The sequence below is a fragment of the Aethina tumida genome, chromosome 5 (genome assembly GCF_024364675.1).
Source record: "Aethina tumida isolate Nest 87 chromosome 5, icAetTumi1.1, whole genome shotgun sequence".
Taxonomy (NCBI): domain Eukaryota; kingdom Metazoa; phylum Arthropoda; class Insecta; order Coleoptera; family Nitidulidae; genus Aethina; species Aethina tumida.
In genome coordinates, this window is record NC_065439.1 from 10,100,678 (window position 1) to 10,119,915 (window position 19,238).

General features: G+C 34.9%; 3 protein-coding genes across 4 annotated transcripts in view; 2 read left to right on the plus strand and 1 right to left on the minus strand.

Annotated features, from left to right (window-relative positions):
• The first annotated feature begins 13 nt into the window (after nt 1-13).
• Nucleotides 14-3,750, plus strand: LOC109603647 (methionine--tRNA ligase, mitochondrial). 2 transcript variants are annotated; one of them, XM_049968142.1, is made up of 7 exons: nt 14-181; nt 369-649; nt 708-942; nt 992-1,253; nt 2,221-2,432; nt 2,695-2,889; nt 3,286-3,750. In XM_049968142.1, the coding sequence occupies exons 1-7, from the start codon at nt 91-93 to the stop codon at nt 3,693-3,695; spliced, it is 1,686 nt and encodes a 561-aa protein (XP_049824099.1). In that variant the 5' UTR covers nt 14-90; the 3' UTR covers nt 3,696-3,750. The 2 variants fall into 2 exon arrangements, with proteins under 2 accessions (XP_049824099.1, XP_049824100.1); XM_049968143.1 differs by lacking the exon at nt 2,695-2,889.
• Nucleotides 3,751-4,566: 816 nt separating this feature from the next.
• The window catches only part of LOC109603645 (dopamine receptor 1), an 80,277-nt gene continuing 65,605 nt past the window's right edge, over nt 4,567-19,238 (minus strand). The window contains exons 3-7 of the mRNA XM_049967726.1: nt 17,971-18,052; nt 16,031-16,340; nt 11,024-11,256; nt 6,375-7,139; nt 4,567-6,126 (exon numbers count right to left, since the gene is read on the minus strand). Coding sequence (XP_049823683.1) covers nt 6,517-7,139; nt 11,024-11,256; nt 16,031-16,340; nt 17,971-18,052 — 1,248 coding nt within the window. The 3' untranslated portion in view covers nt 4,567-6,126; nt 6,375-6,516. The remainder of the gene's footprint in view (nt 6,127-6,374; nt 7,140-11,023; nt 11,257-16,030; nt 16,341-17,970; nt 18,053-19,238) is intronic.
• LOC109603646 (Sjoegren syndrome nuclear autoantigen 1 homolog) lies at nt 10,002-10,852 on the plus strand. Its single transcript, XM_020020141.2, has 3 exons — nt 10,002-10,268; nt 10,325-10,512; nt 10,565-10,852. The coding sequence occupies exons 1-3, from the start codon at nt 10,065-10,067 to the stop codon at nt 10,722-10,724; spliced, it is 552 nt and encodes a 183-aa protein (XP_019875700.1). The 5' UTR covers nt 10,002-10,064; the 3' UTR covers nt 10,725-10,852.

Here is a 19,238-nt window from a genome sequence, read left to right on the forward strand (position 1 = left end):
TGATGACGTCATACTTGCTATTCGGCATTTATGCGGACTTAAAAATTGAATAAAAGAAAGTGTGATTTGTTTTTGTAATAGTGTCTACAAATGATAAAAAGTGTACAGTTAATTAGGACGTTCAGTTCTAAATCAAATAATATTAGTTTTCTCACAACACCCATTTATTATGTGAATGCAAGTAAGTTAACCTATAACAAGGATCAACACGTTTTAACATTCATTTTGCCATAGATTTTCTTTAAGTAAAAATATAAATAAAATGATTTCGAAGCATGTTATAGACAGTAATAAAATATAAAACTAGTTATTTTTTCATATTAAATTTTAAACTAAGATTAACCCCATCTCTTATAAACACTTTACAGATCCCCACATCGGACACCTCTACACTTCGCTGATTGCAGACGCCGCACAGAGATGGCGACGCATTTCGGATCGTGGTGTGAAAATCGAATTTTCGACTGGAACGGACGAACACGGCTCGAAAATTCAACAAGCGGCCGCGCAATTCAAGAAAACGCCATCCGAGTATTGCGACGACATTTCAACGCAATACAAAAAATTGGCATCGGAATTCGGGGTGGGACACACTAAATTTATTCGGACTTCCGATCAGGGACATAAAGAAACTGTCTGGAAATTTTGGGTACCGTTTACTTAAATAATTAATAAATAATGTACAGTAATACAAATTAAAATTTTAGAACGTTTTGAGTGACAAGCGCTTGATCTATCAGTCTAAATATGAGGGGTGGTATTGTGTGTCAGATGAGACTTTTCTAGTCGAAACACAATTAAAAGAGAATGTCTCAAAAGACGGTAAAAAAGTATTAGTATCTTTGGAAAGTGGACATCCGGTTGAATGGACAGAAGAACAGAATTACATTTTCAAATTGGCTTCATTTAGAAATGACTTACTCTATTGGCTCAACCAAAATAGTGAGAAAATTAAAAACTGTTTAGCAAAATCTATTTACAAATTTTGCAGATGTAATACGTCCGAAAAAATTCCAAAAAATTTTACTTGACTTTTTACATAACGAAGATTTACCGGATCTTTCAATTTCAAGACCTTCCTCAAGGGTACATTGGGGCATTCAAGTACCAAACGATGATTCGCAAACAATTTACGTCTGGTTGGACGCTTTGGTTAATTACTTAACTGTCGCTGGATACTCCACGAAATCTCCAGAAGAATTCGCTAAAATTTGGCCACCAACACTTCAAGTTATTGGAAAAGATATTCTAAAGTTAGTATAGTTTATTTTTGGCTTAGTTTACAAACGAATTCAATTGACAAAATAGTTGCAAACACTTCTTTCAATTAATTCATAGGTATATTGGAATGTTTAGGTTTTGAATGATCCTTTTGAGAAAGATTATCTAATGTTTGTACAGTTTATTTTTGGCTTCGTTTACAAACAAACACTTTAGACGCTTTGAGTTGTTGATTGCACGTCGGCGGTTTTTATTGACTATTTGTCTCTTTCAATTAAATAATTAAACTAAGATTAAAGTACATTTTGTTGTCCGCCAACACAAAACAGCAATATCTCCTTGCATTGTCCGTAGAAACTTTACTCTAAAAATTAATCCAGAAAGAAGAATGAGAAACTCGAAAAAGTTTAATATCGACCAGATCTGATCCATTACGGAGCAAAAAATGCATAAAGTCGACTCGTGACAATACGCATTAGGGACAAACTTTGGCGAAAACGAGTCCGTCGAAGCCAATAACGTTTTGACAATGTCGTGACCTGAATGTCGAACAGTTTCACAATGCCATTAAACTTTCCATTCGATAATCAGTCAGCGTCAAAATTTCAATTATTAAAATCGAAAAAATCATTTGATCGGAGGGTAAAATTGGTCAACTAAACGAAAGTGGTTCGCCTCGAATAAATGAGAAATGGTCCGAAAGGAGGGAACGGGCCTTAATCTCGACTGCGGACGGACTCAATTCCAATTTAAAAGTGATTTTCAACTTCGTAACGAACTTCCATTTTGGATAATGTTTATTTAATATCCGACTCGGATTTAATTGCGCAGAAAGATCTCGTCATCAGTTCTTGTCTGGAACAACTTGATTGACTTGTCCCGTACAACGAGACGTAGAACAGTTGCAACGGACGTCATCGCCTTTGAAATAACTCACAGATAGTTTGCACATCAAACGGAACGCCATAAATTAAATTCCACACCCGTCTTTGATTTCAGATTTCATGGGATATATTGGCCGGCTTTCCTCATGGCCGCAGATTTGGCACCACCCAGTTCCATTCTTTGTCACTCCCACTGGACCGTTGACGGCGAGAAAATGTCCAAGTCCAAAGGAAACGTGGTCTGTCCCTTTGATCGCGGTGGCAAATATTCCGCTGATGGACTTAGGTATTTTCTTTTAAGGGAAGGAGTTGCGCACAACGACGGAAGTAAGTTTTTTTTCTTTTAATTGAATGTAAAGCTGGAAACGAAGAAATTCTAACATGAATTGAATTGAATGACAGTTTCAATAAATGTTGTTAATCTACTTCATTTCTTCAAAGACGTTCATTAGGCGTTATAATTCGCCTGTTTATAATTAAATTTTACGTTTGTGCGTCGAATTAGCAAAGGCAAAGAAAGTAAATTAAATTTTCTCTCGAATTACAATTTATTTAGTTCATAAAACGCGAAATGTGTATCTATTTTTAGATTACAGCGATACGAAAGTGATACGTATCCTGAATTCGGAGCTGGCGGACACATTGGGGAACCTATTGAATCGTTGCACTGCCTCAAGCTTGAATCCGGAACAGATCGTTCCGGAAATCGACCGTTTCACCTTCGAATCAATTGCAAGTTTGGACGTGACGAAGAAGTTGATAGAAAAGGTCGCGTCGTTGCCAGGTTAATTAAATTACTTTAGTTTTCGTTTCGGTCTAAGTGAGGAAGATTAATGGATCGAATACATTTTGTTGTGACTGCCCGAATTTTATGGGGATGAAATTTTAAAACGGCACGCTCGTATGTGGGTGGGTGATGGGGGTATTCAAAAAGAGATCAGACATTTCCATCATCTTAGACAGCGAGGGACTGTAAAGTTTTATTACTTCAAGTATGTGTATGTGTAAATAATGCAACTGATGACATTTTAAACCGTTGAATAATTAATACAACCAAATTATTCATCCATACCAATCCTTTTGATTATGAAATTTATCGAATCCAAATTACAATAAACCCATGTTTTACATAATCAATCTGTCACATACACTGCAATATTGCAACCGACGTTTGTTATAGATATCTGCGAACAACACTATTCAGAACTGAACTTTTACAAGTCAATAGACGCGATAATCGCAGCTCTACATTCGGCCAATCTGTTTTTCGAAACAATGAAACCGTGGGAGTTGAAAAATCGTCCCGAAACCCTGGAAGAACTGAAAGTGGTGCTGCACATCACGCTGGAAACGTTGCGAGTCGTCGGTATACTTTTGCAACCGATCGTTCCGAACATATGCGACGCGCTGTTGACTAGAATTCAAGTGGGAATGGAGGACAGACACCTGGGGAATTTGGCGGTTCTGTCCTGGAGCGACACGAACTTTCGTCTCAGGAAATTGGCAGGAGAGAAGGCAGTATTGTTTCGGAAAATCGTGACGGAAGAGGGGAAGAAACATGTAGCAAGGAAGTCGCTGAAAAAAGTCTAAAATATTTGATTTAATTTTGTGTTATTTTTTTTTATAAAATAAATTGTTAAAGTAACTCAAATTTTCTTACCTTACCTGTTGTCTTAGAGTCCATTAAGGAAGTGTGAGATAGATAATAGAAATTTTTATTTTTATTTACAATTTATTGAGACAGATACATGATCCAGAAAGTGTAGCAAATTCAATACAGGATAAAACTAGCAAAGAGTACATGATGGAAATGTATGACATTTATGTATATGAAACACCAGAGGTATAATATCAGAATTATTGACTGGAACTTTGTGAATTTGTTTTAATTTTAAGAGTATTTTCTGTTGCAAAATTAAATATTATACATTGCATCCCGAAGATGGTAAAAAACAGATTAAAACAGGGACAAATTTGGCAAAATAATTCACTGTAGTCTTCAATCTACAGAGATAAGTGTTTTAAAGACATTGGAAAAAATTTTTGAGAGTAAAATCAAATTTTTTGTAATAGATTCCTCGGGACCTTTGAGCTTGCAGAAAACATGAATTATTGTAACAGAAATACTGATGTGGTAATATTTTTGATATGATGATGATTGAAATATTATCTGAATTGTATTTTGTGATTTTAGCCAACAGATGCGATTCCTGAAGTCACTGTGTCAGAAAAGGATAAGAAAAAGGCAAATATAGAAACAAAATTAAACAAAGTAAAAAAAACCTGCATTTAAGAAATATAAAATCTAAAATATATCATTTAATTTTGTTTTTTTTTTTAATAAAATAAATTGATAAAGTAACTCAAATTTTCTTATCTTACCTGTTGCTTTTAAGTTCATGTCATGTTGGAACCTAAGGGAATTATGTCAGTCATTAATTATCATAAAATACAAAATAAGAGATCATAACAATTCATTTATTTAGTTCTTTATATACAATGTATATTTAAATAGTTACATCCAGTAAGGGTATAAAACATTCAGTTTTTACAATAGCTTTTTTGGAGAGAAAAATATTTGAGCTACATTTATTTACAATAGTGTTTTATGAACAGATATGTTATGTTTTTTATGATTTTATCATTCTACAACTTTTATAATTTTTTATCCGAATTGATAGAGTACACATAATAACCCTGTATCTTAGAGTCTATTAAGAACGTGTGATATAGATAATAGAATTTTTTTATGTTTATTTACAATTTATTAACCAGTTTCCACCAAATGCCTTAAACGTAACGAGTATGAGTTATCGTTATGCGTTATACAATATATCTTTTTGTACGCAAAATTTATCTGTCTGAAAACTTTTTATTACGTGATAGAAAACTCAAAAAAGGTTTTCACGGTATAACCCTTGTCAAAATCAAAACATAATCGATGGTTTTCGGTCAATTTCCGCCGGATGGAAATAACGCACAACGACAACGAAGAGTGAAGGGTCGTTTATTTGAATTTGCATTTGAAAAACATTTTTAATACAGTTACAAAGAATCACAACCCCAAAATATTGCTAACGTCAGCTGGAAATAACAGAAAGGTTTATTAGGTTAATTCGCAATTACTGTACAATTTTGGTGCTTGTTTAGGGTGGAGCGACCCGAATCAATCAATAGGATCGCAAAACGTTGTAAATTTATGTAAAAAAATATTTTAGTAGTGATTTGACAAGGTGGAAGTATTAGATTAGAGTCTAGAAGAATTTGTAAAAGGACATTTCTAATCTATTTAAATAGGACCATCTTGTCAAATGCATAAAAAGGAGTATATAAGTATAGTTGTACTATTGTACGATAATCATAGAAATAATAAAACGATATGTGTATAGCATTGGAATCAGGTACAAATGTATACATGTACAAAAAAAACTAACATTAAACTCGTTATATACAAACAAATCACAGATTTTTCTTTGGTCTCCACACCCCCAAAAAGCTTACAACGAATAGTGGACAGAACCACGTGAAACAGGTTGGAAATTTGTACAATGAAATGTGACTAGGAACGTAACTCGGATTAGAGTGTGTCGGAAAATCGTTTGTGTAATTGATCCTTCGATGTTTGACGAAAGAAAATCGAATGTGACGTGAAAAATGATATTTACAAGCCTACGAAAATACACATCAACGTTTACAAAAGGTGGGCAATTTCGGCTAATCCCAGTTACGATCCTGAAATCCAAGTATAAGAAATTGAAATGCAAAAATCTCCTTGGCATAAAAATACCAAGTTAACCCGAAAAGTGGTTTTCTACTAAGCTTATTTCGTTTCAGTAAGTGAGTTTCCAGTAATTTCATATTGGGTTTTCTCATTTTCTTACACTTCCGAACGTTTTCCATCCCTCATCGGAGAAAATCGAAGGTTCTTTATGGATTTTAGTGTTTTAAGCGCACAGCCTTTCAAAAATGTCTCTTTTGTTGCATGTTTCAAGTGCAGGTCTACAACTGGATTTTCGTACAACTGAAAAATTCCATTGCATTCAAACACTGGATAATTTTAATCACTGAGCTTTGACAAATTAACCCTTTTCAAATCGGGAAATAGCTCCCGATTCATTTACGATTAATGAATGCCGTTAATCAAACATTAACTACAAACGCATAAACGTTTCAATGATATGAACTTAAAATATCAGTACGATTATGGAAAACGGACCAATATTAATATTAAAGGTTTAATTTATCAAAGCGTAGAAACACAAAACCTACCTTTCATGAACATATGCAGTCAAGTTGAGAGTATCTTCACCACCAAAACAGTTCCGGCATCACTTGTTAAGTTCTATGTACATGGAAGTATTGCACCCCCGCAGCACTAAACCATAGTGTCCTGCAGGTTGTCGCAGTCCTGTCAAATGGCGCTCACATCTTCGCCAAAGAGATCCTTTTCCGCAGAGTTCACGCGCGTCTGCCGCACCGACTCAGTACTCAAGTGTTCACTTGAAAACTCACCAAATGAACCGTTTCTGCGCGCGTTCACCACCAACGTCTTGGTGCCATAGTCCGTGATGAATTTGTCGTTCGTGTTCAGCGACACCGATTGATAGCCGCACTTGCACCACGACGGGTAATGGGCGGTCAGGATGCGTTTGAACGCTTCTCTAAACTCTGTGTTGAAGATGGAGTAGATGATCGGATTGAAGGCCGAGTTCGAATAGCCGAGCCACGTTAAAATCTTGAACGTGATGTCGGGAATGCAGGTCTTGCAGAACGCGGCCACGATGTTGATGCAGAAGAACGGCACCCAGCAGATAAGAAACACGCCCATTATGATACCCACAGTGATGGCAGCTTTGTGATCGCTCACGTGGTACGGAGAGCTGTGATGGTTGTGCAGATGGATGTGCAGCGCCTTGTTCTTCTGTTTCATGCTCTTCTTTTTGGTGGTCGTGTCGGGCAGGTCGATTGGTCGGGTGATTGCGCGAATGTTCTTCACGTGCTTCTGGGCGTAGCAGTACAGTCTGCAGTAGATACCTGAAGCGAAGCGATCAACGAATCAATGATGAAATTCGGAAAATGGAAAAGTTCAACGTAAATTGCGGGATTACTTCCGTCGAACGTCGGATTTGGTTGCTTGAAATGACTGTTGGAAAACTGTGTCGCAGCGAACGGTTTTTTCAACTGCATGTCTGTCAGGATACAGAAACGAAATGGATCGTAATCGATGGATATTTAACACCTAGACGTGATAAAAACAGTGAAGAGTCGATTTTTAGATGGAAATTAATATTCAATTATTAGACAAAATTATTTTATCATACCGTAAAAAATGAATCTTGTTTGTTGAAATTTGTTTATACACAATATTTTTCCACTGGTTTACAGATGTTGAGAAAATTCATATGTATTTTAATTTAATGATTATTTATAATCAATTTCTTATCGCGAGTTTATTTTTGAATTCCACTGCAATCATTATTAGACCAGTCATCTTAGTTAAAATTAGGTGAATATCTTGGAAATCGAGATACCCAACTATAAACTCATAGAAACATATATTTTGACATTCCAAAACTTGTCTTAAAATTCACACATGATGGGATGGCCGCAACTTAAATAGTCAGAGGTCAAAAGTCACAAAAATCGATTTTTTGCACATTTGTTGTAAATATCTCGTTTCCTATGTGTTTTACGCTACTTGTATTTCTAATCAATTTTGTAGAGAATTGAATTCCCTACAACTTTTGTTTTAAACATTTTTTCATACGTCGAACCGTTGTCGAGATAGAGGGCAGAGAGCGCTCGGCTGCAGTATAATTTGTGGTCAACTGGTAGTCTCGATCGAAAATACGTAGTATAAAGTTTATTAATTATTACTAAATATATTATTATCATTTTTTATTATTATCATCAGAGTCTGGTGCACTTGTACAATATATTGGAGACAATGCCGATGTAAATACCCACACTCTTGATGGTAATAATACTCTTCATGTTATGGGGATGATTAAGAAAGTAACTCTAAAAAATGCTGTTTTCTACGATGAACGGATATAAAAATGCACAACCATAGCAAGTGCGAAAGAGTTCGCAGCCATATCACATATATCTCTCGTACCTGGATACAGTAAAATTCAAGTCGAAAATTTAAATGATGATGAAGCATTCACTGAAAAAAACATTAACGGAGTTGATTTTTTGTGGTTGTATAGAAAGTGGAGAGATATTACATCGTTACCAGGTTGGAATGGTTATCTTGAACGGCTCAATAAAAATAACAAGAAGCATCAAAGGCCATACATTAAGAGGAGTATCTCGTGGTCGAAGTACACAAGAAAGTGTTTTGTGTAAATGAGTCTATGCTGTGCATGCTACAAATACTATATGTGAGAAAATGGAAATTTAAGATAAGTAAGCAAAAAAATGGTAATTATATATTTAACAATAATTTATTAACTTTATACTACGTATTTTCGATCGAGACTACCAGTTGACCTCAAATTATACTGCAACCAAGCGCTCTCTGCCCCCTATCTGGACAACGGTTCGACGTATGAAAAAATGTAGCGTAAAACACATAGGAAACGAGATATTTACAAAAAATGTGAAAAAAATCAATTTTTGTGGCTTTTGACTTCTGACTTTTTAAGTTGCGACCATCTTATCATGTATGAATTTTGAATTTGAGCTGAGTATCTCGATTTCCGATGTGAACTCCCTATAATGACTGGCCTTTATGTAGCACGCTTCCTTTCAAATAGTCACAAAAAGATCGTGCATCAATTTCATTTAAATTTTCCAAAAATGCTGTTATTACAGCATAGAAAAGTTAATTTTCACGTTTAACAAGAAAATGTGGTAATTTTAGTTTGATACGTCTAACATCCTTTAATGGTTTTGTCCCGTTCGAAAGGAGATAACAATTCATAAATAACGCACTCTTCGGCGTAACAGGTAAATTCGTCTCTAGGGACCGACACAGCCATTATTGGCCCCGGGTTCTTTTCTCGTTCGTTATACCGCAGAAAGCTCATCAGATATTCATTATATATTACACACGCTCATGTGTGCACGCTTGACCCTCTCTCTTTTCCTCTCTCCTCGCTACTTCTTATCAGCGTGGCAATTTTTTTCTTTCAGACCTCCTTGTAAAAGACGACACGATAAATTCCACGCAAATTGAGTTTGGCCTCCGCGAAAGACTCAATCGAATCGCCGGAAGGACGAGGACAATCCTCTCGAGTGATTTTGGGCTTGGTGTGGAAAATATTGGATTCGGAAATTAGTTTTGCATTGTTATCCTTTCATCTCTTTAGAATAACGTGACTTTTTTTTAGAATTAAAAGGTAAAATGTAACAACGGGGGAAAGGAGTCGAGTGGAGACAAGTAATTTGGTGGCGTTTAATTGCACGGGAACCGAAATTCCCGGAGAAAAACGACCGGTATAATCCCCCTATTTGGCCGGGCGTCGAAAGGACTCCCCGAATGACTTTAATAAAAGTTTATCTGCACTGTTTGATGAGGCGTTTTTATATTCGGTTCGTGTGTGTTCAAGGTCTCAAGGACACGAATTGTTTGCTTGTTTTAGTTAAAACGGGCGAGTATATTGCGGTTCGTTAAGAACTTTTTAATTGTTGTGCAATTAAAGTAACTGTTGGGACGCATTATCTCGATTGAAGAAGCAGTACAGTTGCAGATTTTATCAAGGGGAATGGCTAATGAAATTGGAATAGTTTCTTTAAGGATCAAAGCTGGTACAGCAGGGTAAATATTGAAGGAAAGCCTCTTTAAACTTAATAAATTATTCTTCGTTGGTAACGTTTATTACAATTCTTCCCAATAGACGAAGTCGAGTATGTAAATATGAAAGTAGTGCGAACTGTCATTTTCATTGACGTACGATGATAAAACGTCGACTGTTCGGTCAAAATGTTTGTGCGGTTTAGATTTACAGTGAGATGTGCGACTTAGAGCGAGACTGCTACCAGCAAAACACTTGCGATTTGGGACGGGAGCTCCTCGAATGGAACGACATTATCTTGAACCATTTGACCCAGCTGAAGGAACAACGGGAGGAGCTCGACTTCATCATAAAAAAACAACAGGATGAACTCGAACGTCTCAAGCAAGAACTTGAAGAGAAAACTAAACTATCGGCGCGAGTATGGGGTGGTTTAATTTGCCTCTGGCTTTTTTGTAATTGTTTCCAATTTTATAGTTTGGAGAGAATAGCAAAGGGATGCTGGAATCTTTAGAGATTTTCGACAAGGTAATAAAAATGTTGGAGGAAGGTTACGGAAATCTGGTGGAGACTTCCGAGGGAGTGGCCAATTTGATCACAGACGAGATAAATCAACTTGAACAGATTATGGACAAGAAAACGAGCACGGATGAATCACAGAAAAAGTACCAACAGAGTTTGTACTATTTTGGCAGAGTTAATATTGGTTTGTTGTAGGAAAGCCGTTTGCGATTGTGTGACGGATATGAGAGGTGAGATATGTCAGAAGGACAATAAGGTTATCACTGATCCGGTTGCAAGGATTAAAGCTAAACGGCAGGGATGCTGTCAGAAACCTGAATGTCCAGCCATAGCCAGTCGACAAAAGGAAAAATGAATCAATTATATTGTCCAATAAATTTTCTATGTGAAAAATGCTTGTGTGAATTCTCAAGGTTCGCTCAACATCTTGAACAACGTTTCAGTTGTTGTAAATAAATTATTGGAAAACTCCGCACACTTTAAGCATTTCTATTGCTGGTATTAAAGATTATAATTTATCCGAAGTTCCATACCTGAAAGTTGTAGAGTACAAAACAATAATCCGAACAAACTTCCACATCTGGCGGACCCGAACAATCCGATTTTGGGATTAACAAAACAAAGGCGAATTAATCGTCAATAAAACATACGTACCGATCATGACGATGCACGGCACGTAGAACGAGATGCAACTAGAGACGACCGCGTAAGTGGGGGTGAGATCGAGGGCGCAGGTGGGGTAGTTCTGGCCGCCGGCGTTGTAGACCAGGGGTTGGGGCGGACGGTGCAACCCCAACGAAATCGGAACGAACGATATTAGCGCCGCCAGAAGCCATATCGTTGCTATTGTTCCCAGGGCCACTCGTCTCGTCACCCATCTTCCATATCTGGAACAAAAAACAAACATAAGGACCAAGAAAAAACTGCCACGTTATAAGAGTTCTAATCTAATTGGTAATAAGGGAGTTTTTTTTATATGAACGATTAGCGAGTGTAAAAACTGATATTAGTTTCAAGTTTGTTCTCTCGTGAAAGCGATGAAACTATGTTTTATTTTATTACAACATATTAAAGTTTTTTTTGAAGGCCTATTCCATTTCAGTTTAACTGGTCCATTCAAGTTATGATTTTATTTTTTGGTGAAACTTTGATTGTATTATGAATTGAGCATGGAATATTATATATACGATTATGAACCCATTATTTTCGGCATTGTTTAATATAATAACGATAGATTTAAAACCATTAACAAGGAAAACGTGCAACACATTATTAAGGCATACAGTTTATGACCACAAGTTACAGGTTAATTCAAGGTGGATTCATCTCTGACACGTGTGATCAAAAGTCAGCCCAAACTACCAACAAACTTCTGCTAGCAGTCACGCAAATGGATGTTGCACTTCGAAACTTACACAATTCATTAGGGAAGTTAACAAATTGATTTTGCATCGTCGTGTGTGCGATATTCGCAATCAATCCGAGTAAAACTGCGTCGTCCTCCTCTAAACAGATTGAACTGCAACTCCTCACTCGAATCACAATATGCCAGAGATGGAATGTCACTCGCTTATGGTATTTATTGCATCTCGTAATTGCGAAATTACAAAACCTTATTGGGTCGACGGGCTCGGGATCGATTTATGCATTTCATATCCATCAACACGACGGCGGAATGCAATCTCGATGACCCCGTTTAATCACCATCCCTGTTCCGGTATTTTTCGCTGCTTCGCCAGTTAATTGGACTTATCCTCGGTCATTTGCATCGGGACATTCTTTTATCTGATCCGGCAATAAAATTTGTAAGGAAGTTTAAGGGTTTCGGGTTTCCGGCGAGTGTTACATATTCATGATTCGTAGCCAATTTTCAATTGACTAAATATTTATCGAGGTCCGATCTTTTGATCCGCCCCTTAAAAGGGAAGATGCCGGATTAACTTGAAACAAATCGATTTAAAAAAATGTTTCAACAGAATAATGAATAATATGGTGCGAGCAAATCACTGTGTCATTTATTATAATTAACAAGCGACCAAACGAAAGCACTTGCTAACTCTGCACGTAATTAATGTAAAATGGGGTAGGTTAATTTATTTAGCGAGGACCAGCGTCCGTGTCGGTGTGTATAGGGTAATAAATCAACATTAATCGCGCCCCGTTATTAGCAATAAATATACAACAACCGGATTAACGAGCGGCGCTAGCGATTTAAACTTTAGTCTCCACTTGTTAAACGTCAGAGGTCTTCTGCTAATTGATTCTGCAGCGCATTTAATACATTTTTATTATAGAAAAGAGACGAAAGGTAACATAGTGTGGCATCTGGAGCATTCACGCGCCATTTCCCATTTATTTTTAGTGACAACTCGTCAAAACGCAACTGCAAGTGTTATGGGAACGGGAGGAAATAATAAAAATAAAACCTCGGACGTATCTATATAAAATATTTGTGCCGCCGTTCCTTTATGACAGACAGAATGTTTTTATAACCATCTGTTCAACAGAACGAGATGCAAACACTTCGTATGCAAGTTGTTACTTGTGATAAAAATGTCGTTTCAAATGTAACAACGATTTGATAACGAGATTAACATATGAAAATTGTTTTGATTTATTCAGTCTTACAAAATGAGGTTGACAACCTCTTTTGTGCCATGCAAATGCATATATATATATATATATATATATATATATATATATATATATATATATATATAGTTTTTCAAAGATATCGGCTAAATAACTCAGAAATGCTTTACCGATTGTTAACAGATACTTCATTCAGGTTTGTCGTTTAAAAAATCCCTATGAGTATCAAACAGTTCCAAAAATCTTTTCAAGTCGTTCCCTGTAGATAGCTATCTAGTAAAAATATTGTTACTGTGTAACGGGTTACCGATGATAATTCAATCGGTATAACCAAAGTCTTTTTGAACGACTCGTTACAACAGGTTAAGGGGAGCGATTTAATTTTACACAAAATATTGATGAGGTTAGACTATACAATTCTTACTCTATAATTAATTTCAATATCATTAACCTTTGTTTTTGTTGAACAGATCTTCTTCAACTAAGGTGATGTATTACACTCAATACTCACACCTTTCACCAAACCGAAATATTAGATAATTTCTACTCACTGTTATATTGTTCTTTAATTTATAGTTTGGAATTAATTAAAACTCAATTTTAATCAACCTAACTATATTAACAAAATAAATATAAGAAAAACAAAAACAAAACAAATATACATATAAAAATTGAATGATTTAAATTTACTTAAATTTATGGCAAAAAGGTTGAACTTTGACAAACAGTAAGTAAAAACAACTAAAAGAACTTCGATCTCGCCACTTGAAAAATTCGGGTAAAATCTGCCGAAACAAATGAATCCCAGAGTTTTATAAACTCGGATTCTAGGAAGGGGTGAAGTAGGTGGTGACTTAAGACCCTTAAGAATCTGAATGTCTCCAACAACGATCCTACTTCAACCAATCAGATGAACTAAACAAATGTTCCTTTTCTCAACATTGTTGCCAAATTAATTTAAGAGTTTTTCTATATGAAACCCTAATCTAAATAATAATAAGGTACTTGGTCTAAAAAACCTTATGCAATTCATAATTCAATACAATACATTATTTCAATACGACTACAATTCTGATGTTGCTTGCATAAGGAAAAACCATTGTACTTACAAATATTTTCAATCTTTTTAAAAATCAATTCATTAACTTAAATAAGACAAAAATAAAAGAACAAAGTTACAATTCTCATGTTGGGGTAAATTATTACATTTTCCTTTAATTAATTTAATTTAATTACTGAATAAGTTCTACGTAGAAGTACCACTATTTAAACTTCGAACCCACTGTGCGACCACACCCTGACGCTAGATAAGGGTTCGAAAAGAACACATGTGTGATTAAGATAAGTAATTTTTAAAATAAATTTTGTATTTTACGACTACCAAATGTAAGATTAGTTTTAAGAAAACCCATAAAAATATGAAAAAATTTGTGAGAATCTAAACAAAGTGGTGGTCTAAAAATTCTCCCACGAAGTCATTTATTAACGGTTTTCTTGCTCTTATTACAACTGAGTGGCATAGCTTTTACATCTTTATCATCTTTTTCAAGAACCGTTTTAAGAAATGTTGGTTTTATTAAATTATCTCCTATAGTATGATTTTTCCTAGTTTTAGCGTTGAATAAAGGAATTAGAACATGATTAATAGTTGAAGTATGAGCAGTAAATAGAGGCTTTAATGTTGTTCTCTTTTCAAAATTTTTCTTTCAAGTTTTAAAGTAATTCAAATGTGAATTAATATGAGCATTATGTTTCGCCTTCAAATGCGCATCAAGAGGACCTCGTTTCATTGATTCGTTGGTAAAGCATTGCTCGCATAAAAGACAAAAAGAAATCCACTCATCGTTGACAGCGGGTATGAACCTAAATTTTAAATATTCCTTCGAATATTGACGAGATTTTTCCTGCTTGCACCACTCCTTTTACTACAGAAGTTGCGAAGAGCCATTCAGGTGCGAACAACTGCGTTGTTTAATGAGATTTTAAAACATCCGGGGTCCCCCGCGGATCCTACTCTCTGCCGCAGAGAAGTTTACTTAATGACGCCAAACATCCAGTTGATATTTTGGTCTTGTCAAACGAAATTATCTATCTATACATATAAATAAAATTGGAGTGTCTGTTTGTAATATTGAAATAACCGTTTTTTACTACATGCATATGAATATAAATACGGTACATACACCAAAATAACATTTTTTACAATTTTTGTCTCTTTGTCTGTCTGTCTGTTTTGTTCCCGCTAATCTCTGAAATGGCTGGACCGATTTAGATATAATAAGGAGTAACTTAGACTACTTTTATTTTAGAAAAATTCTTTTATTTTAGAGAAATAAAGAAATGTTGCAATGTCCAAGTACTGTCCAGTACCGCGCAGCTCACGCGCATGCCACCACTGGGCCGTCACGTCGGACGCCTCCCACCAACGATTGATTGATAGTTTGATTTGATTGATAGGTATATTTTATAATTCCACCGATCCGTTCTTCTTATCTTATCTTATCTTAATTCAAAATATTTTGTTACATTTTTACTGCTTTCTTTTTTTACCTTTAAGTAATAATTATAAATTAAGTACACTTGTGTTCAATATTCAGATTTACATTGAAATTGATGAATTATTTATAGGTTATTTTATTTAGTTAGTAACGTAGATAGTTGTTTTTTTTTCTAATATTTAGTTATGCCTAAGTCAAATCTCTCTAAAAACATCAGAAAGGCCAAAAGCCAAAGATTGCGATGTGAAAATGAATCTGAACAAGATAAGTAAAGTCGTCTTACAAATTGTAGATTACGGATGTCCATATTTAGGTCGAATGAGAGTAGTTCTGAGAGGAATGAATGATTACAATTAGATAGAACGCGTCATTCATTGTTAACGACTCAAGAATCTTTGGAATCTCGAGATCACCGTCTAGAAAACGATCGTATTCAACACGCTATCGGACAAAGTCGTGAGTATTACAGTATTTAAAATTTTTAAATAACACATTTAGATTATGTATTTCGAAATAGCCTCTTAAATGAAATTTCTTGCAAGTTCCATTAATTTTGTTAAAATCTGCTTACCTGAGTGGATCTTTGATGTGTATGTACCGATCCAAAGAGATAGCACACAGATTGAGGATGCTGGCGGTGCTGCACATGACATCGAAAGCTACCCAGGTGTCGCAAAATTGGGCTCCGAAAATCCAGTAACCCAGTAAATCGTTGACACCGGCGAAAGTCATCACCAGGGAGGCGACGAAGAGGTCGGCTATCGCCAAGGAGGCGAGGAACAGGTTGCCGATGCGACGTAGACCGCGATCGGTGTAAATAGCTACGCAGACCAATATGTTGCCTGCCACGGACAGGAAGATCAACAATGAGAGGAACACCCCTGTAACAACGGTAAGTGGTTAATTGGAGATCTGATTGATCGGAGTTATGCATATTAATCTTGTCCGGCCGAAAAATGTACCTGACTCGTGTTGCTATCTAAATAACATCGGATTTCCATATAGATTGCTTCTTTTGTTCGGCCGGTGGGATTTTTTAATTAAATCATCCTCATCGTCAACCTCATCCAGGGTAAAAAAAGGAGGGAACGATGAAATTATTACCGGATAAGATGGATTAGCGGAGTTTTAAATTGAAAAAACCGCGTGCGTCTTCAAGTTTTTTACTCGTGAAAATGTAAACTCGAATTAGGAATCGTACTTTGCGTAATGCGGCGAAATCCTATTAAACTGTTCGTGTCAACACGACGAGCAAATTAAATATCTGGCGTGAATTAAAAACGGATTGTTGGAGGTACGTTCCTCAACAAGTTCCGAGTCGGATGGAAAGTTTCACGTTGAAATTGACACCAAATCGGTTGAATAATGAATGTGAATTCGCGTAATTGAACATAATTCTGAAACATATTTCCTCATCGAGTGCAAAACGAAAACCGCTAATTAGAAAATCGGAATTTGAGCGAAACCGCATCAAATTTTACCTGAAAACAATTTCGCATTTACCGTGGTGGATTTGCAGGAGGTGACAGATGACCGGCGACAATTTTACGTGCACGAACTGCGAGATGAGAACGTTATCGTAAAAGTGCGATTTTTCTTTCGCAAAGTGGATTAACGAGTCAAAGACAAATTATCCAATTACTGAGATTTAAGTGCATCTATCTCAACTCGAGATATAAAATCGAATATGTAATCAACCACAATAAATTTATACAATAAAATTTTTCATTTTTCTAAAGCAATACGGGTGTAGTGGTTATAATGATTATTTCCATTCTTCCTTTTATTTGTGTTTTACCGAGTTTGGAATCAACGATTTACCTATACAAATTTTTAAATTATAATGTTTTTTTAAACTATACTATTTAACTATATTACTTGAAAGTTTTTTATATGCTTTATTTATTATGTTATCTATTTTGTGTTCTGTAAACTAATGATATAAATCAAAGCGAATTTTAGAAGGTTAACTTGATATAAAATATCAAGAATCTGGATATCCATTCTACGGAGTTTTAGTCTTTGATCTGACACATTTTTTCTTTTTCACATATGCTGTATGCAACTGACTGGGACATAAACTTTATAACGTAAACTTTTTTGCAATAAAAAAGGAATAATATTTACGTCTTATTTGCATTCTAAAATAATAATAATGTTTGTGTGATTTTCAAGCTTTTGCATTTGATATGCCTCGAATTGAATGAAATTTTATATATAGTGGTTGGTGCTTCATGGAATACCGATATTTAAATTCGTAATGATTTAATTGATATTGTATGTAATTATAGTAAAATGTAAATTGACCGCTGTTTATAATTTCAAAAATCTCTATCAGTAAATAATTTACGGCACGGTTAATTAAGCTCGCATTGAAATGGTGGATGCGCCTAATAAATCAACATTTTTCATTAGGAAATTTTGGTTATTTACAAAAGCATAAAACATTAAAATAATTTATGGATACATTCATTTATAAAATATCGTGAAAAAGGTGCTTCCAATCCTTACCTACTACCAAAATTGACATTATGGTGACGGTATCCTGCTCTTCCAGTATCTCAGTTTCCATGAACGTGTCATTGTTAATTATCTGAAACAACAAAATCCAATTAGCCGATTAGATTTTAAATAAACATCGATTGTTTTAAATAAATTAATTCCCAACTGTTATTTCAGTCGCATTTTTCTCAATCACCATCCACGAATGGCCGGTTTCGAATAATATTTCATCCGGCAAAGTAATAAATCCATCAATGCAACAAATATCATTAACGTAATGAATCTAAAACCGACGAAACCGCTACTATTTTCAATGATTCGGTTCCGTTCTCTGTTAATTTGTATTTGTCTAGTAAATCTAGTCGTCAACCCGTATTTGTATATTTTACGCTGTCGTAAATATTTCAACAGGAAATCAGGCGAGCAGAAAATTTCACCGTTCGAGTGTTTCCTAGTTTGCGAGCTTCACTGTCTTATAACCCGATAAACATAGGTCATATTTATAAAATCGCTTTGATCTCATCGAAAATTGTTCGTAGAGCTGAATGTCTGCAGGGGTGTTTTCTATTTACACTAAATTTTATAGCGTTCACTTGCACAGGATCTTTTTTAAAATTTGGAACACACTGTGATTTATCACTTATTAACAAATATAGAAATATTTACGCATGAAGGTTAAGTTTGTAAAAGTGACGTGTTCCAAATTTAAATAATGTAGATATGTCGACTGTAATAATTAATAATTATCAATATTTAATGGTTATAAATAACGGTTTAATCTTCAACGCCTTGAATTAACTTTTGGAGTTACAAAAACGGCGAATGCGAATATTTAAAAAGTAGTATAATTTGTTCTATTTCAATTATTAGTTTTGGGCATAAAAATTTTATTCAAACAGAGTAATTATAATTTTATTTTTCACTTAAAATTTTACAGCTGTGAAACATGATCGTAATTATAGAAATAACTATAAAAAAAATAAAATAAATTTTGACTATTAAATCATGTATATCAGTTAAAAATAAAATTGTAGAAAATTATTAACTTTACAGTTAGTTAAAACTCATATTTTGACTACATAGAAATGCTACTAAAAATAATAAATTTTGAGCTTTATTAAGAAAATAAAAAAAATAAACTTCCATATCGGGTTTTAAAAATATTCTATAGTTAATAATTTTGACATAATTTGTTCAGTAAACATGTTATCCTATAATTCAGTTTTTGGTAGCGTTGTTTGTAAACATGGCAAATGCGCCGGGGGTTCAAGTGTTAA